Source organism: Lepidochelys kempii, chromosome 1 (assembly GCF_965140285.1).
Source record: "Lepidochelys kempii isolate rLepKem1 chromosome 1, rLepKem1.hap1, whole genome shotgun sequence".
Taxonomy (NCBI): domain Eukaryota; kingdom Metazoa; phylum Chordata; order Testudines; family Cheloniidae; genus Lepidochelys; species Lepidochelys kempii.
The window spans coordinates 69,156,896-69,175,211 of record NC_136380.1 but is presented as its reverse complement, the minus strand read 5'-3'; the positions used below and the strand labels follow the sequence as shown (position 1 = coordinate 69,175,211).

General features: G+C 44.9%; 1 protein-coding gene across 1 annotated transcript in view; it reads left to right on the top strand.

Moving 5' to 3' along the window:
• The first annotated feature begins 13,533 nt into the window (after positions 1-13,533).
• The window catches only part of DIAPH3 (diaphanous related formin 3), a 504,443-nt gene continuing 499,660 nt past the window's right edge, over positions 13,534-18,316 (top strand). Inside the window, exon 1 of the mRNA XM_073325081.2 lies at positions 13,534-14,050. Within this exon, the coding sequence (XP_073181182.2) occupies positions 13,895-14,050 (156 nt within the window). The 5' untranslated portion in view covers positions 13,534-13,894. The remainder of the gene's footprint in view (positions 14,051-18,316) is intronic.

Sequence of the window (18,316 nt, the reverse complement as noted above, 5' to 3'; positions counted from 1 at the left end):
CTGCTACAAGTATGGGGAGCTGAGGTGAGTGCACTCATGGGGGAGCCAGTTGGGAGCAGGATGCAGGGAGGCCTGGGGGTTAGACATGAGGGGGGTTTGCCAATGGCCCACTGACAGATCTTGGTGGTTGACTCTGTTTTGTTTCCTTGCTCTGGGCACAAGTTTTGTTGGAGAAGAAACTTTGGGCTGGAATCCCCAGAGGCCCCGTGCATTGTGCTATCATGTGAAAAATTTCTGAGAGCACATGTGGGATTTCGGATGCATGGATAATATGGTAGGGTAGAGAGAATGGTTTTCAATTTATTATGGGAAACTTTGGGGAAAGAAATTACCTATGCAGAAGGGATGGGCTCCACCTCAATCAAACTAGACTACACTGCTGACATAGAAAAACGACAAAGTGTCTTAAATTAGAAGCTGGTTTGGTAATAAAGGATAGGAAAGGGCAGACATACCGTATATTCTAAGTGTTACCTGTATGGAGTTACAGTCATACATTTGCCTCTGCTGTCACATTCTCATCCATGCCAGTTGACCTGTCACTCATCAGCAGGACTACTGGCAGCAAGGAAGTATTTCCCCACCTTACTGCTAGAACAGGGGTAGGCAACCTATGGCACACGTGCCAAAGGCGGCATGCGAGCTGATTTTCAGTGGCACTCACGCTGCCTGGGTCCTGGCCACCCGTTCCGGTGGCTCTGCTGCCAGCCTGGGGTACCGGCCGCTGGCCCCGCTCAGCCCACTGCTGGCCCTGGGTCCCGGCCACTGGTCTGGGGGGCTCTGCTGCTGGCCTGGGGTCCTGGCCGCCGGCCTGGGGGTCTGCAGCTGCCCCAGCAGTGGCCCACTGGCTGCAGTCTGGGGCAGTGAGGGGTGCAGACAGGGGCAAGAGGGGGCACAGCTCAGCACCCCCACCTTAAAAATTGTTCCAGCGCTACTGTACTGGGATATTTTTAAGTCCTGATTTGCTGCTTACATCACTATCATGCCACGTAGAAAAGCACACTGCGTTTGATATTGAGATCAGAATGTACATGGAAGAACTGGAATCAGAATTTTCTGACAGATTTCAAGATTTCCAGCCATTTGGACCAATGCTTTGTTTTCTAATTAAACCGGAAAAGTTCAAAGAAAGCGACTTGGATTTGTCTGTATTTCAGTGGATGGGCGTTGAAGATTTCGAAATGCAGCTCATTCAGTTAAAAAGCTCACAATTGTGGGCATCAAAGTTTGGAGATCTCCGGAGTTCACTTGAAGCTATGGAGAGAGATCATGGGGCCTCTATTCTGATCTGCTGGATGTCCCTGCCAGTGAAATTTAACTGTTTGAAGAAAATTGCATTTGCAATGCTTTCAGCACTTGTAGCCACATACCTGAGTGAAGAAGTATCTTCACACATGAAATCTGCCCTCTGTCGTCTCAGAGCCAGTTAACAACTAATCACTCAGAAGCCTGTGTGCAGCTTAAAGTATCCAAAGACGTGCCAGACATTGGAAAACTCAGCAAGGAAAAGCAAGGGTAAGGATCACACTACACAATAAGAACTGCATTTTAATTTAATTTTAAATGAAGCTTCTTAAACATTTTAAAAACCGTATTTACTTTACATACAACAATAGTTTAGTTATATATTATAGAGTTATAGAAAAAGACCTTCTAAAAACATTAAAATGTATTACTGGCACGCAAAACCTTAAATTAGAGTGAATAAATGAAAAGTCGGCACACCACTTCTGAAAGGTTGCTGATCCCTGTGCTAGAAGCTATTTCTTAGCAGGCAGACAAGGCTTTCTCCTACACATCCTCTTCTCACCTTTCCCTGCCAGCAGATTGAGGGACGTGATCGTTCCCCTCTATTCGCCACTGGTGAGGCCTCATCTGGAGTACTGTGTCCAGTTTTGAGCCCCACACTATAAGAAGGATGTGGAAAAATTGGAAAGAGTCCAGCGGAGGGCAACAAAAATGATTAGGGGACTGGAACGCATGAGTTATGAGGAGAGGCTGAGGGAACTGGGGATGTTTAGTCTACAGAAGAGAAGAATGAGGGGGGATTTGGTAGCTGCTTTCAACTACCTGAAAGGGGGTTCCAAAGAGGATGGCTCTAGACTGTTCTCTGTGGTAGCAGATGACAGAACAAGGAGTAATGATCTCAAGTTGCAGTGGGGGAGATTTAGGTTGGATATTAGGAAAATCTTTTTCACTAGGTGGGTGGTGAGACACTGGAATGCGTTACCTGGGGAGGTGGTGGAATCTCCTTCCTTAGAAGTTTTTAAGGTCAGGCTTGACAAAGCCCTGTCTGGGATGATTTAATTGGGGATCGGTCCTGCTTTGAGCAGGGGGTTGGACTAGATGACCTCCTGAGGTCCCTTCCAACCCTGATATTCTATGATTCTATGATTCTATGGATTGGCTCACTCCTTCCCATTGTACCTCTCAGTAGAGCACAGAGGGGATGAACTGTTGTTTCCTGAGCTAAGATGGGCAGCACTGCTGCTTCCCGGCTTTGAGATGCAGCACATTCCACTAGCAGGAACTGACCATGGTGTGAGGGTAACAGGATCAGACAGGATCTGCTACTCACTTATGTAAACTCTAGCTAAAAATGTTAGTGAATAGGAAAACTGGTATGGAATTAGTACCAGCTACCTACAGTATGTAAAATTTTGTTTGAGATGTAAAAATGTGTGGCTGATATAAACTCCATGATATGTGCTACTCACAAGAGTTCCTCCTTCACCTTTATATTTTGGGGGGAAAGGCAGTCATGCTAGGATACTCTGAATGGAGTTTTATGAACTTTTAAAGACCAGTCCCAGTGAGAAACTCATATTGGGACATCTAAAAATCTTTTCTGGGTTGCGGGTATTTGCTATGTTAGAGTATGAATCAAAACTATGGACTTCCACTGCCTTGAGTTTTGCACCTGTGCAAAATAAGTACTGAATGGGTGTCCCACACAACCATATTAGATTGGTGGCATTATACATTCATTATACACAAGGTCCAGGACAACCCAGAATCAGGTACAAATCCTCCCAGTTGCTGATTTATGACGAATCTACATATCCTCCTTTGCGGCAAAGATGCAGTAGCTAATCCTGATTCTTAGCAGAAAGAGTTGTAATAAGCAACAAGCCCATAACATTCATTATTTATTCAGGGTAGGGTTGCCAACTTTCTAATCGCAGAAAACAGAACACCCTTAACCCGCCCCCTGCCTCAAGGTCCCGCCCCACCCTGCTCCTTCTCCGAGATCCTGCTCCCCACTCCCTCCATCCCCACTCCATCCATCACTTGCTTTCCCGCACTGTTGCTCACTTCCTCATTTTCACCAGGCTGGGGCAGGTGATTGGGGTGCAGGAGGGGGTGAGGGCTCCAGCTGGGGGTGCGGGCTCTCGGGTGGAGCCAAGGATGAGTGGTTTGGGGTGCAGGAGGGGGCTCCAGAGAGCTGAGGGGTTCAGAGTGTTGGATGGGGCTCAGGGTTGGGGCAGAGGGTTGGGGTGCAGGAGGGGGTGCGGGCTCTCAGAGGGAGTTTGTGTGCGGGAGGAGGCTCAGGGCTGGGGCAGGGGGTTGGGGCACGGGATGGAGTTCGGGGTGCGGACTCCGGTCGGCGTTTACCTCCAGCAACTCCCAGGAAGCAGCCAGCATGTCCCACCAGCTCCTAGGTGCAGGCACAGTCAGGGGGCTCTGCATGCTGCCCTCGCCCGCAGGCACCACCCATGCCCAGAAGCGCCACCCTCACAGTTCACATTGGATGCAGTTCCTGGCCAATGGGAGCTGCAGAGCCAGCTCTCAGGGCTGGGGCAACCCAGGGAGTCCCCGAGGCCACCCCCCTGCTGGAGGGACATGCCAGCTGCTTCCTGGGAGCTGCACAGAGATGGGCACAGAGCTTGCCTGCCCCACTGCACAGACAACTGGACTTTTAATGGCCAAGACAGCAATGCTGACTGGAGCCACCAGTGTCCCCTTTCAACTGGGTGTTCTGGTCGAAAACCGAATACCTGGCAACCCTAATTTAGGAGGCACCATTTAACAGAGGCAACTAGACACACAGGAATGAGAAACCAGCAGCAAGGTGAGACAGAAAAACACGAAGTAAGACTCTGAGGGATGGTTAATCAGCAGGCTCATATTTAGCAGTTGCAGTTGGGCCAGCAAGCCTAGGTGGGAAATTGTAAGCAGCACACTGGATAGGCAGAGGGGAAAAAATATGTAGTAATCTGCTCTGTAAAGAGAAAGCATTGCTACAAGGCAAGAACACTGAAAACTCATCTCTGTTCTCTTTCATAAAGCACTGTATGTGTAAAATGGTTGATCTGCAATAACTAAAAAAACAAAAACCCAAGGTAAACCAATAAGGAAAAGAAATCTTCTTCAGGATTTACTTTAAATCTAGTCTCAAAATTCCCTTTCTTTTGGATTATGGCAAATAAATTCCTTTGTCTTACTGTTTAAACAAAAAATTACTCCTTTTTAAGGAGAAAAAAATAAACTCCAAAACTTTGTTTCAAAACAATAAACAAAGACATAGTTGTAGCACACACTCCCTCAGTATGGTTTAGTTTTCTACTAGCCAGTATCTGACTCCCTCTTCCTTTTCCTTTTATGAACTTCAGACTGGTTTCCCAATAGGATATTGGGCTCAAGCTGCTTCTAATTCTTCCCTATTAACCCTTGCCTTCCAGCAGAGTTTGAGCCTGTAACTAGGACCAATGCTGTTCAACGTATTCATAAGTGGTCTGGAAAAAGGGGTAAAACATGAGATGGCAAAGTTTTCAGATGATACAAAATTACTTAAGATAATTAAGTCCAAAGCTGACTGCAAAGACGTACAAAGAGACCTCACAAAACTGGGTGACTGGGCAAGAAAATGGCAGATGAAATTTAATGTTGATAAATGCAAAGTAATGCACACTGGGAAATATAATCACAACCAAACATACAAAATTATGTGATCTAAATTAGCTGTTACCACTCAAGAAAGAGATCTTGGAGTCCTGGTGGATAGTGCTCTGAAAACATTTGCTCAGTGTGCAGTGGCAGTCAAAAAAGCCAACAGAATGTTAGGAACTATTAGGAAAGAGATAGCTAATAGGACAGAAAATATCATAATGCCACTATATCAGGGATTCCCAAACTTGGTTTGTGGCTTGTTCAGGGTAAGCCCCTGTTGGACCACGAGATGCTTTGTTTACCTGAGTGTCTGCAGATATGGCCGCTCGCAGCTCCCAGTGGCTGCGGTTCTCCATTCTAGGCCAATGGGGGCTGTGGGAAGTGGCGTGGGTCGGGCCACCGCTTCCCGCAGCTCCCTTTGGCTGGGAACAGCAAACCGTGGCCACTGGGAGCTGCAAACAGCTGTACCTGCAGATGCTCAGGTAAACAAAGCATCTCGCGACCCGCTGGGGCTTACCCTGAACAAGCTGTGAACCAAGTTTGGGAACCCTTGCACTATATGAATCTACAGATTTCCATACCTGGAATACTGCATGTAGTTCTGGTGGTTCCATCTCCAAAAAGATATAATTGGAGAAGGTACAGAGAAGGGCAAAAAAATGATTAACAGTATGGAACAACTTCCATATGAGGAGAGATTAAAAAGACTAGGACTGTTCATCAGAAAAGGGATGACTAAAGGGGGATATGATAGAGGTCTATAAAATCATGAATGGTGTGGAGAAAGTGAATAAGGAAGTGTTATTTACCCCTTCACATCACACAAAACCCAGGGTCACTGAATGAAATTAACAGGCAGCAGGTCTGAAATAAACGTAAGGAAGTACTTCTTCACACAACACACACACACAGCTTGTGGAACTCATTGCCGGAAATGTCGTAAAGGCAAAAAATTCAAAAAATAATTAGATAATTTCATGGAGGATAGGTCCATAAATGACTATTAGCCTGGATGATCAGGGACACAACCCCATGCTCTGAGTGTCCGTAAGCCTCTGACTTCCAGAAGCGGGGTCTGGATGGCAGCGGATGGATCACTCGATAAAGTGTCCTGTTCTGTTCATTCTCTCTGAAGCATCTGGTGCCCACCATGGTCAGAAGACAGAATGCTGGGTTAGCTGGACAATTTGGCCATTCTTATATTTTTAACAAAAGACTTCCTGACCCAAGCTCCAAAGAACTAAGAGAGCTCCCCACCACAAGCACATTATAGCATTTGTTGGTTATGACTCTGTAGTTAAAGTTGAGTTTTCCTGTGTACTTAAAGCAGGAATTAAACCTCTTTGTTCTGCAGGAAAAAGTATAGTGTATCCTACTCAAACTTAGGGCATTTGCTCTTTGAGTATCAAATTAATTTTCTGAAAATGTACAGGTAAATCCATTAACTAGTTTGTAAGATAAAATTAACAACTAGGTCCTTGGAAATTTAGCATTTGAATCAGTTCTTCCTTTGTCAACAATAATCTTAACCCCAGAATAATGCACATACTTTAAACTTTCCATGGAGTTAAAATTAATCAAAGTCTTATGCATAGGCTATATTTGAAGAAATTAGGATTTAATTAAGTTGTTAATTATTGTTATATGTCATTGATATGATTATTTACAAATATGGTCAGGTTAACAGTTCAGGTAACTTTACTTATGACATCAGATCGTAACTCAACGAATCACCATTCTCTCTTGACAGTTAATTTGCATGTTTCAATTCTATTGCCTTTATTGACTCAGTGGCATGAGGGTCATGTGTGTCAAAGATTCTCATTGGTAGATCACTCGGTCCATCCATCATTACTGTTAGAGGTTGAGTGTCGGTGTTTGAAACAATTCTTATGGCACTGCTGCCTCAGATCAACTGCACATGGAGGCAAGACTCACAGGAGAACTGAGGCAGGAGTGCTGGGGAAGACCTTAAAACACAAAGACATTGGGAATCAGTGTCTTATGTCTTCCTGCCATACTTCACATAGCACTGGTCTCTCTAACACTGCACTCCGAACGAATAAGTCATGTGCAAATTAAGAGCTAAATTAACCAGTAAGCTTGGGCTTCTTTATGCTGCTAAGGGTATACTACTGAATCTGCACTGACAAGTTTAAATTTAAAAAATGATTTAAAGTTAATACCATATATCTTCAAATAATTAGAAATATCACTTGGTAGTATTCTCCTTGGGTTTAGTGCTCAAGTATGACATTTTAAATATTTTTTTTTTGTTAGTCAATATTTCTAGAACCTCTGTATTCTTTGTACTTATGCTAAGCTGTATAACTCTGAACCACGTTCCCAGTATGCTTTGAATTTATGTTAAGCTTACGGTGAACTAAGTATGACCTCTGTTCTTGGTAAATGTAGAAACATGTAGGGATTATTTAAATTAAATTAAAAATTAGTGGTGCAGATGTATGTTCTGTTAATGCTTGCCAAATTGAGTAGTGTGGTAGGTACAACTGATAGAGAAAATTCGTGCAGGTGCTAGGGATAATTGGGGCAGATATTTCTATATCTTGAAACATAAGTACAAAACTAGATAACAAAAGAGAAGAAAGGTTTATAATAATTGGGGTATTTTCTATTTGATGTAAACAAAGAGGGCGGGCTCGTGCTGCAGGCCTGTTTCATTGCTGTGTAAACTTCCGGGCTCAGGTTGGAACCTGGGTTCTAGGACTCCGCAAAGTGGGAGGGTCCCAGAGCTTTGGCTCCAGTCTGAGCCCAGAAATCTACACAGCAATGAAACAGCCTGAGCCCCACGAGCCCAGGTAGGCTGGCATGGGCCAGCCGCAGATATCTAGCTGCTGTTAAGATATACCCTGAATCTCTACAGTGTTATTTTCTCCATGTAGCCCAGCTCTGGGAGCTCAAGTCAGCTGATCCAGGTTCTAAGACTCACTGCTTGGGGTTTTTACTGCTGTGTAGATGTAAACGACCTACAAAAGATCCAGGTTCTCCCTAGCAGGAAGGAAGCAGCAGCAGCAGGATCAGGCTCATTCTAGAATATGAGAGAGACAAGGTAGGTAGGGTAATATCTTTTAATAGATCAACTTGTTTTAGTAAAAGAGACAAGTTTTTGATCCACACAGAGTTCTTCTTGAGGTCTCTGTGGCTTGAAAACTTGTCTCTCTCACCAACAGAATTTGGTCCAATAAAACATATTACCTCACCCATCTTGTCTCTCTAGTATCTTGGGACCAACATGGCTACAACTATGCTGCATATCCCAGAATATGGACAGTCTGTTTCTGGCAGGAAGGGGAATTGAACAATAGTGTGGAAAAGAGATTGTGGTTGGGAGATTCTGGACAGGCAAGTTAAAGCCCCAATCCTGCACACATCCACTTGTTTAAGTGTATGCATATGATTAGTCTATTAAAGTCAGATGAATAAAATTAAATATATGCATAAATGTTTGCAGAATTGGGGAATTTCTTGTTGTGTAACTGTCAGAGCTTGTCTTCGCTGCAACAGTTAGCTCGGAGTTAGTACACTAGAGTTACTACACTTGAGCTAGCCTAGCTGAAATGAGGGCAATCACACTTCAAATCAACACTAGAGTTACATGGTATGATTGGATTAGCTAATAATGAAGAATCAGAGAGGACAGTGCAGAACGGGGAAGAAAATTGGCAGCATGTGACCTCCAGAAGAAGAAAGAGGAGAACCCATGTACCCCCAATGCAGATAGAGGTAAGAAACATTTTCAGGCTCTCTGCACAGGTACTATGGCAGAGAATGGTTTGGAAAAGTTATCTGAGTGAAGGGATCAAAAGAAGAGCCCATCAACTGGAAGGCATGGGATGCATTGTCCTAGGGATGGGGGTTCCATGACCACCACTCCCAAGAGGAGGAGACGGTTGGTGGTGGTCAGGGACTCCTTCCTAAGGGGGATGGAGTCATCCATCTGCCGTCCAGACTGGGAGACTCAAGAAATGTGCTGCTTGCCTGGAGCTAGAATTCAGGATGTGACGGAGTGTCTGCTGAGACTGATCAAGTTCTCCGACTGCTACCACGTGGGCACTAATCATACTGCCAAGAATGACCTTGAGCGGGTCACTGCAGACTATCAAGTATCAGGGTGTACCCGTGTTAGTCTGTATCCACAAAAACAACAAGCAGCCCGGTGGCTCCTTAGAAGACTAACAGATTTATTTGGGCATAAGCTTTCGTGGGTAAAAAAATCACTTCTTCAGATGCAGACTAAATCTGTTAGTCTTTAAGGTGCCACCGGACTCCTTGTTGTTACTGTAGACTATGTGGCTCTGGGAAGAAGGATAAAGGAGTTTGAAGTGCAAGTCATGTTCTTGTCCATCTTCCCTGTTGAAGGAAAAGGCCCAGGTAGGGACCGTTGAATTGTGGAGGTAAATGTGTGGTTATGCAGGTGGTGTCAGAGAGAGGGATTTGGATTCTTTGACCCTGGGATGTTGCGCCAGGAAGAAGGATTGCTAGGAAAAGATGGGATCCACCTAATGAAGAGAGGGAAGAGCATCTTTGCAGGCAGGCTTGCTAACCTAGTGAGGAGGGCTTTAAACTAGGTTTGCTGGGGGACGGTGACCTAAGCCGAGAGGTAAGTGGGGAAGTGGGATAGCAGGAGAAAACACAAGGAGGAGAGTGCCAGAGGGGTGTACCTCAGTCCCTGGAAAAATCATGGAGCAGGTCCTCAAGGAATCCATTCTGAAGCAGTTGGAGGAGAGGAAGGTGATCAGGAACAGTCAACATGGATTCTGCCACAAGGAAGAAAGGAGAGCAGCAGAATACAGACCCTGGACTTCAGAAAAGCAAACTTTGACTCCCTCAGGGAACTGATGGGCAGGATCCCCTGGGAGAATTACATGAAGGGGAAAGGAGTCCAGGAGAGCTAGCTGTATTTTAAAGAATCCTTTTATTGAGGTGCAGGAACAAACCATCCCAATGTGTAGAAAGAATAGTAAATATGGCAGGCGACCAGCTTGGCTTAACAGTGAAATTCTTGCTGATCTTAAACACAAAAAAGAAGCTTACAAGAAATGGAAGATTAGACAAATGACCGGGAAGAGGATAAAAATATTGCTCAGGCATGCAGGAGTGAAATCAGGAAGGCCAAATCACACTTGGAGTTGCAGCTAGCAAGGGACATTAAGAGTAACAAGAAGGGTTTCTTCAGGTATGTACGCAAGAAGAAAAAGAAGGTCAAGGAAAGTGTGGGCCCCTTACTGAATGAGGGACCTAGTGCAACCTAGTGACCGAGGATGTGGAAAAAGCTAATGTACTCAATGCTTTTTTTGCCTCTGTCTTCACGAACAAGGTCAGCTCCCAGACTACTGCACTGGCCAGCACAGTATAGGGAGGAGGTGCCCAGCCCTCTGTGGAGAAAGAAGTGGTTCGGGACTATTTAGAAAAGCTGGACAAGCACAAGTCCATGGGGCTGGATGCATTGCATATGAGGGTGCTAAAGGAATCGGCGGGTGTGATTGCAGAGCCATTGGCCATTATCTTTGAAAACTCATGGCGACCCGGGAAGGTCCCAGACGACTGGAAAAAGGCTAATGCAGTGCTCATCTTTAAAAAAGGCATGGAGGAGGATCCGGGGAACTACAGACCTGTCAGCCTTACCTCAGTCCCTGGAAAAATCATGGAGCAGGTCCTCAAGGAATCAATTCTGAAGCACTTAGAGGAGAGGAAAGTGATCAGGAACAGTCAGCATGGATTCACCAAGGGCAAGTCATGCCTTACTAATCTAATTAATTGCCTTTGATGATAAGATAACTGGTGCTGTGGATGAGGGGAGAGCAGTGGACGTGTTGTTCCTTGAGGACCTGGTCTGTCTCTGTCTCATCCTTTCCCTTTCATGTTGTGTGATTCCTAGGCATTATATCATGTATAAAATTAGATGGATTTGGGGGATAGAGTTAATTTGTTTTTATTTGTTCTGTGAATCACCTAGCAAACACAGGTGGGGGCACTATAAAATAATAATAATTGATAACTCTACTAAAACCCCCTTGTGTTCAGGATTAAAATAATCACCTTTTTTACTTAATGATATTTAACTATATTTTTACAACATATCCAATAAACTACTCTCTCTTTATTTGCTTGCTATTGATTCAATACGGTACTTTGAAACTGATCTACTGGTACAACTATTGCATTCTACAACCGTGCAATTAAAAAGGTCCCATTTAAACAGCTCTATCATCTGCACCACACAGGCAGATTAATTTTCTAATCAAAACATTCTGAAAAATAATTTAAGCATGACATTAAACAGTGTTGTGCTAATTATACTCCCCATGAAGAATTTCCAATCAGAATTTACAGTAAAAAGTGCTAGAGAAACCTACCAAAGCACAAGTGCTTTACTGTACTTTAAGAAAAATCACAGCTTCATATAATAATTTTGGTTGTAACTCCTGTTCTAAATTAACCTATTCTTCCATAAAACAATATTATGACCCAAATCCTGCAAAAGGCTATATGTGGTGGAACTTTATAAGTACACACACAGAACTCCATTGACTTCAATGGGGTTCACAGGGGTGGAGGGGTCTGCCGGCATAGAACAAACTGAGGGATCAAGGCCTGTACTGTTTCCTTGTCATTGTTTTGTATTTAAGCAAGTCAAGTTATTCCAGAAAAGGTGATTGTAATTGTTCTGGGTTTTTAATTGGATTTCATTTTTATTGCATTCAAGACAAACAAAAAAGAAAAAATTAGAATGGGTAACTGGAGTATTTTATATCACATAATGGAAGCAAAAGCAGACTTGTGCCTTTACTTCTGTTATTTGATATAAAATACTAAGGACGTAGACACATATATATAGTTAATTCCTTACAATGTCTACTACCTTTTATTTACCAACAAGGCAATTCATCTGCCATTGAGCTGGTCATTTACTTTATTAGGTCTTTCTTAAGTTTCTTAGGGTTTCTCCACTTTTGATTAGCATACCAATGTTGTCACCTTACAATTTACCCATTTTCCATAAAATTTATAAATATTTTAAATAACTGTAATGTTAGAGAAGGAGTACTTGTGGCTCCTTAGAGATTAACAAATTTATTTGAGCATAAGCTTTCGTGAGCTACAGCTTACTTCATCAGATGCTTTCCGATGAAGTGAGCTGTAGCTCACGAAAGCTTATGCTCAAATGAATTTGTTAATCTCTAAGGTGCCACAAGTACTCCTTTTCTTTTTGTGGATACAGACTAATGCGGCTGCTACTCTGAAACCTGTAATGTTAGAATAGAACCTATGTCATCTCACTGTTAATCTTCATGATGACAGCTCTATAAACAATGTATGAGAGAAGATAATCGAAAATCACATTTAACATCTAAAATATAGATATTTTATAGATCTAGATACTTGTTCAATATTGAAAGAAAATAGTAACATGCACAGTAATAATTATATGCTTCAGAGTGCTTATTGCTATTATTTTTAAGAGGAATGTTAAAATCTTGAGTCCAGGGTATAGAATTTGAGGTATATAGTTATTATTATTATAGAAATAGGAGCTTATTTGGTTAACTTGTCCTACTGTATGTATGTTTTTTCTAATCAGGTCTTCCCCAAGAGCAGAGTTTCTCTTTTAGTAACTGAATCGACAAAATGTCTAACTGAGCAGGTAGATTAAATTTAATTATGAGTTGTTCAAAGTTCATTAGTATTGTGTCCTGGAATAAGTCTCCAGTGGTCAATAGCCCTTTGGTGTCCCATCTTTGAAAATTAGCCGCCTCCTGTCCTAGGATTAATTTTGAACAAAAACATTTTTTTTTGGTTAAATGTTTGAGGGACAATTCCTCAGAAGAGGAACATTCCCCATTTTCAAGTAAAAAACGTGGTCGCTCTACTCAGAGTATCCTAGGCTGAATCTGTCTGGCACACAGCATAGGTGCTGGAACTGGGGGTGCTCGTGCACCCACTGGCTTGAAGTGGATATACAGGCTTTATATACAGGCTTTCCGGTTTGGTTCAATGGCTCTCAGCACCCCTATTATACAAATTGCTCCAGCACCTCTGGGATAAACTGCTGTACCAGAGGCGCATACTATCTAGTCATCTCAGGGAACTGCTCTGACAACTTGCAAGGACCATTATAATGACGAATGCAGCTGGAGTGAAATGGGGCTGCTAGTTTTTCTCTATCCTGGTTCCTATGTTGACAGTGCGTGGGGACGCATATTTAGCTTCACTTCACACACTCCTCACTTCTCTCTCCCTGCCATAACGTCAGCGTAACTCGCCAGTAAGCTGACGGCCCCCCGAGGAATGAGAGCGCTCAGCCCTGCTTGCCTGCCCCAAATTCTGCTGGGTACACCAATCCCTCCCTGCGTGGCGGGGAGACACTCCACCCACACGCGGCACACCGACGGCGACTACAGTTCCCAGCATGCAATGCCAACGATTACCCGCGTGGCAGTCGCCGCGTTGCTTTGCGGGATATGTAGTCCGGCTGGGGCCGCCCCGTGGTTCAAGAACGGCGCTTGTTCAGCCTCGCCGGGCAAACAGCTGACTGGAAGGGATTGACAGACGGTCCGACCAATCGTAAAGCAGACCTTCACGCCCTCGGCTTCGGATTGGGTAGTTCGGGAGCGAAGGGGGCGGGCCTGCCAGTGGCGGGACTATTCGGACACGGCGGGGAGAGTCGCGCTGGAGAAGCGGGTGGCGGCACAGCCGGATTTTCCTTCTCCGCACGCCGGCGCACAGCGAGCAGCCGGAGGCGGCCGAGATTAGAGGAGCTTCCCGGCTAAATCCGCGGCCGGGCCGAGGCGGCGGCGGCGGCGGCGGCTTTACCCCGAGCCCCCCCGCTAAGCCGCTCTAATTACAGACACACGCCGGGCGCGGCCAGCGGCGCCAGCAGGGGAGAGCCCCGGATCCGCCGGCCTGGGCCAGTCAGTGCCCCACCCGCCCCGCCCGCGACCTGCCCGGGAAAAAGACCAACGCGGGCTCCGCGCCCCTTGCCATGGAGCCGCCGCAGCGCTACAGCGACTCGTCGCCGCCGCCGCCGCCTGCCCGGGGGGGCCGGGAGAACAAGCTGCTTCGCAGGAAGGTGCCGCCCGGCGCGGGGGGCGGGCCAGGCCCGGAGGACGCGGCTGTGGACGGCAGGAAACCCAAATTTGTAAGTGTGAGGCGGCCAGTAGCGGCCCGAGCCGGGGAGTGTAACGGGCTCTCGGGCCGCTGCGCGCACAGGGCTGCGGCTGCTGCCCTAGACAGTGGGGCGGGAAGCAAATCCCGGCCTTGCCCGGTCAGCTCAGCCCCAGGGCACCTGGGTGTGTCCGACGCTGAACACCAAGGGCTGGCGGTGCTGCCCCTCCCTGGCCCCGGCGGCCGGTAGCTGCCTTTCCTCCCGAGCTGGCCCCGGAGCAAAGGTGAGCGCTTGAAACGCCAGCAGCTGGAGTCAGTTTTAAAATCGGAAGAGAGAGAACTGTCTGAGAACAACGATTGACGTTGCCAGTCTTCCTTTACATTCATATTCTATGTGTCGAAGGATATTTTGTTTACTGGGGACCTCGGGGCTCCTATAAACTGGGTTTACTGTCACAAACTTAAATACCAGTGTTTCTGATCTACTGACGCAGAAGGCATCAGGAGCTGCTGGCTGCTCATGGTCAATTAAAGAAATCAAAAGTGGTACCTAGAAGGCTGTGTGTAATAGGGTAATTTAAGAAGGAGTTCAGACAGGGCACTCTGGATAGCCACAATCTGATAGTGAAAGAGAGTTGGGTTAAGGAAGCCTTTTTAGGAACCACAGCATCTAGTGTTTCCCAGTTGTTAGGTGTGGGCAGGATCTCTCAGAAAGGTATTAAAGTTAGGTGTGATCTTCATCTGGTTTTTTGTTTTTGTGTATAACCTGAAGTGTGAATTTAAATCAACAAGTTATACCAGTGTATCTCACACCCCAGACATTCTTATTTTGAGTTTTTTTCCTTTTAGTTCATATTGCTTGGAAAGGTGTTTTAGCTAAACTAAATGAAATGAACAAAAGAACTTGAGTAAGAATGTGCAGAGGGAGTGTTACCCATGTCTAACTATATTCACATAACTACTAGTCTATGTAGAAAAGTTAATCTGGTAGATTTTGCTGGTGAGTGAGATTTGTTTTCTGGCTAGTAGATTTCATCCTCTAGTTCAGTGGTCTCCAACCATTTTATGCCCAAGATCACTTTTGGAATCTAAGGGCAACCCAGGATCTACCCCTTCCCTTCCCACTCCATTTCCCTGCCCCCTCCCCTCCCCCCCGCTTGTTCTCCCCCACCCTCACTCACTTGCACTAGGCTGGGGCAGTGGGTTGGCGTTCGGGAGGGGGTGTGGGCTCTGGGCTGGGGCCGAGGGGTTTGCAGCATGGGAGGGGGCTCTCTGCTGAGCCTGGGACAGGGTGCTGGGGTGCAAGGTCTAGGAGGCAGTTTCAGTGCAGGAGGGAGCTCTGGATTGGGGCAGAGTGTTGGGGTGTATGAGGGGGTACAGAGTGCTGTGTTGGCCACTTCCGGGGGTGGTATAGGGCCGGGGTGGGCAGGGAGTCTGCCTTAGCTGCAGCCACACTATGCTGCCGGAGATCGCAATTGACTGGGAGATCCTCTAGGATTGACCAGTCGATAGCGATTGACAGGTTGGTGACCACTGCTCTAGTTAGTGAGTGTCTAACTAATTTTGTTATACTCATTAATTATCTGACTGACTTTACAGTTGGGTCAGGGCTAACTTGTACCTGGTATTCCTGTACATCTGGTAATTTCTTTAATTTCAAACTCTGAATTCCTTATACTATCTAAAAATCCTCTGTAAAAAATTTACTTTCACAGGGTGAGTTATTTTGATATGACTAAAAGTATTATTTTTCTCATCATAGAAGGAAAGGATAATAGACTGTATGTTGGATCATATTAAAGAAGTTCTGTATTAAAATCACAAATGAGTTTGATTCCCCATAGTTTAAATTCAGGGTATTACTAATTAAGAGGTCTCTTGGTTTTTGGTACTGTTTCTCTCCCTCTGTGTGAAACTTGCAAGCTGCTAATTGTGTTAGTACATTCTAAGACAGTCTGTTCTCAAAGCAATTCACAGAGAGAGAGACTCAAAGCAATACTCTAACAACAGAAACAGCACCCAGAGACTCCCCGCCCTTTGGTTGAATTAACAATTGTGATTAAAATAGAGAGAGAGGATGTATGTGGATGGATGCTTGGTGTGGATAATAACTGAGTGATCAGGGAGGTTCTAGCCTAAGAATCCAGTGTCCATCGGCTGAAGAAGGCGTCAAGTGGAAATAACCAGAGGACCCCCAGAGGGCAGACTGGAATCCACCCAACAGCCTCAAGAATGGGAGAACCAAAGAACAAGATAACATCTAGCAGCACAGAGCCTTCAGGAATGTGCTATCTGCTGATGGCAGATCAGCACATGATGAAGCAATTCCCATAGCATGATGAAGCAATTCCCATAGACTGGCATAGGAAGAAATTCCTATAAAAATAGACTCTAAAAAGTGAGAACTTTGGGGTCTGATTCTGCAAACCAACTTCCAGGAGCATCAGATGAGCATCTGACAAGGCCCTGCTCCCTCCTCATGTCCAGGCCACCTGGCCAGTGGCTTGGCATGAGCAACTCTAAGGCTGGTAACTATGATAACAACCTTGCAGAACCTGTGTGTGTGTGTGTTTGTATGAATGAATGTGTGAATAAATATGAGATTGAATGGAATGTTATAGCTATAACTAGCTGCTTACTATGATTCTTTCTGTATTCACAATAAATGCCGTATTTTGCCTTTTTCCCTTTAATAAGATCCTGCTGGTTTTTATTTTATTGGTATAACATGTATCTTGATCACTAAGTTTTTGCACTGGACTTCATATTTTTTAAGACAGCTATTTAACGTCCTTTCTTGAAACAGTAGTCTTCTTTTCTCAACTTGTCTCCCACAGTTTTTAATCTTGTATACCTAATGGTATAGCAAACACAGTTGCAAAAGGTTTCAGAGTGGTAGCCATGTTAGTCTGTATCAGCAAAAAGAACGATGAGTACTTGTGGCACCTTAGAGACTAACAAATTTATTTGAGCATAAGCTTTTGTGGGCTAAAACCCACTTCATTGGATGCATGAGGCGGAAAATACAGTAGGAAGATACATATATAATATCTATATACAGAGAGAGAGCATGAAAAAATGGGTGTTGCCATACACACTATAATGAGAGTGATCAATTAAGGTGAGCTATTATCAGCAGTAGAAAAAAACCTTTTTGTAGTGATCAGGATGCCCCATTTCCAACAGTTGACAAGAAGGTGAGAGTAACAGTGGGGGGAGAGGGGGGATAAGCATGGGGAAATAGTTTTACTTTGTGTAATGACCCATCCACTCCCAGTCTTTATTCGAGCCTAATTTAATGGTGTCCAGTTTGCAAATTAATTCCAATTCAGCAGTCTCTTGCTGGAGTCTGTGATGGCTAGTGGTGTTCTGTTACTTTCTTTGTTGGGTCTGTCCTGTAGTAGGTGACCTCTGGGTACTCTTCTGGCTCTGTCAATCTGTTTCTTCACTTCAGCAGGTGGGTATTGTAGTTGTAAGAGTACCCAGAAGTCATCTACTACAGGACAGGCCCAACCAAGAAAGTAACGGAGCGCCACTAGCCGTCAGCTTCAGCCCCCAACTAAAACCTCTCCCGTGCATCATCAAAGATCTGCAACCTATCCTGAAGGACCATCCCTCATCTCTCTCAGATCTTGGTAGACAGGCCAGTCCTTGCTTACAGACAGCTCCCCAACCTGAAGCAAATACTCACCAGCAACCACACAACAAAAACACTAACCCAAAAACCTGTCCTTGCAACAAAGCCAGTTGCCAACTCTGTCCACATATCTATTCAGGGGACACCATCATAGGACCTAATCACATCAGCCACACTATCAGAGGCTCGTTCACCTGCACATCTACCAAGGTGATATATATACACATCATGTGCCAGCAATGCCCCTCTGCCATGTACATTGGCCAAACTGGACAGTCTCTACGTAAAAGAATAAATGGACACAAATCAGATGTCAAGAATTATAACATTCAAAAACCAGTCAGAGAACACTTCAGTCTCCCTGGTCGCTCGATTACAGACCTAAAAGTTGCAATATTACAACAAAAAAACTTCAAAAACAGACTCCGAGAGACTGCTGAATTGGAATTAATTTGCCAACTGGACACCATTAAATTAGGCTTGAATAAAGACTGGGAGTGGATGGGTCATTACACAAAGTAAAACTATTTCCCCATGCTTCTTCCTCTCCCGCCCCCAACTGTTACTCTCACCTTCTTGTCAACTGTTGGAAATGGGACATCCTGATTATCACTACAAAAGCTTTTTTTTTTCTGTTTCTGATAATAGCCCACTTTAATCACT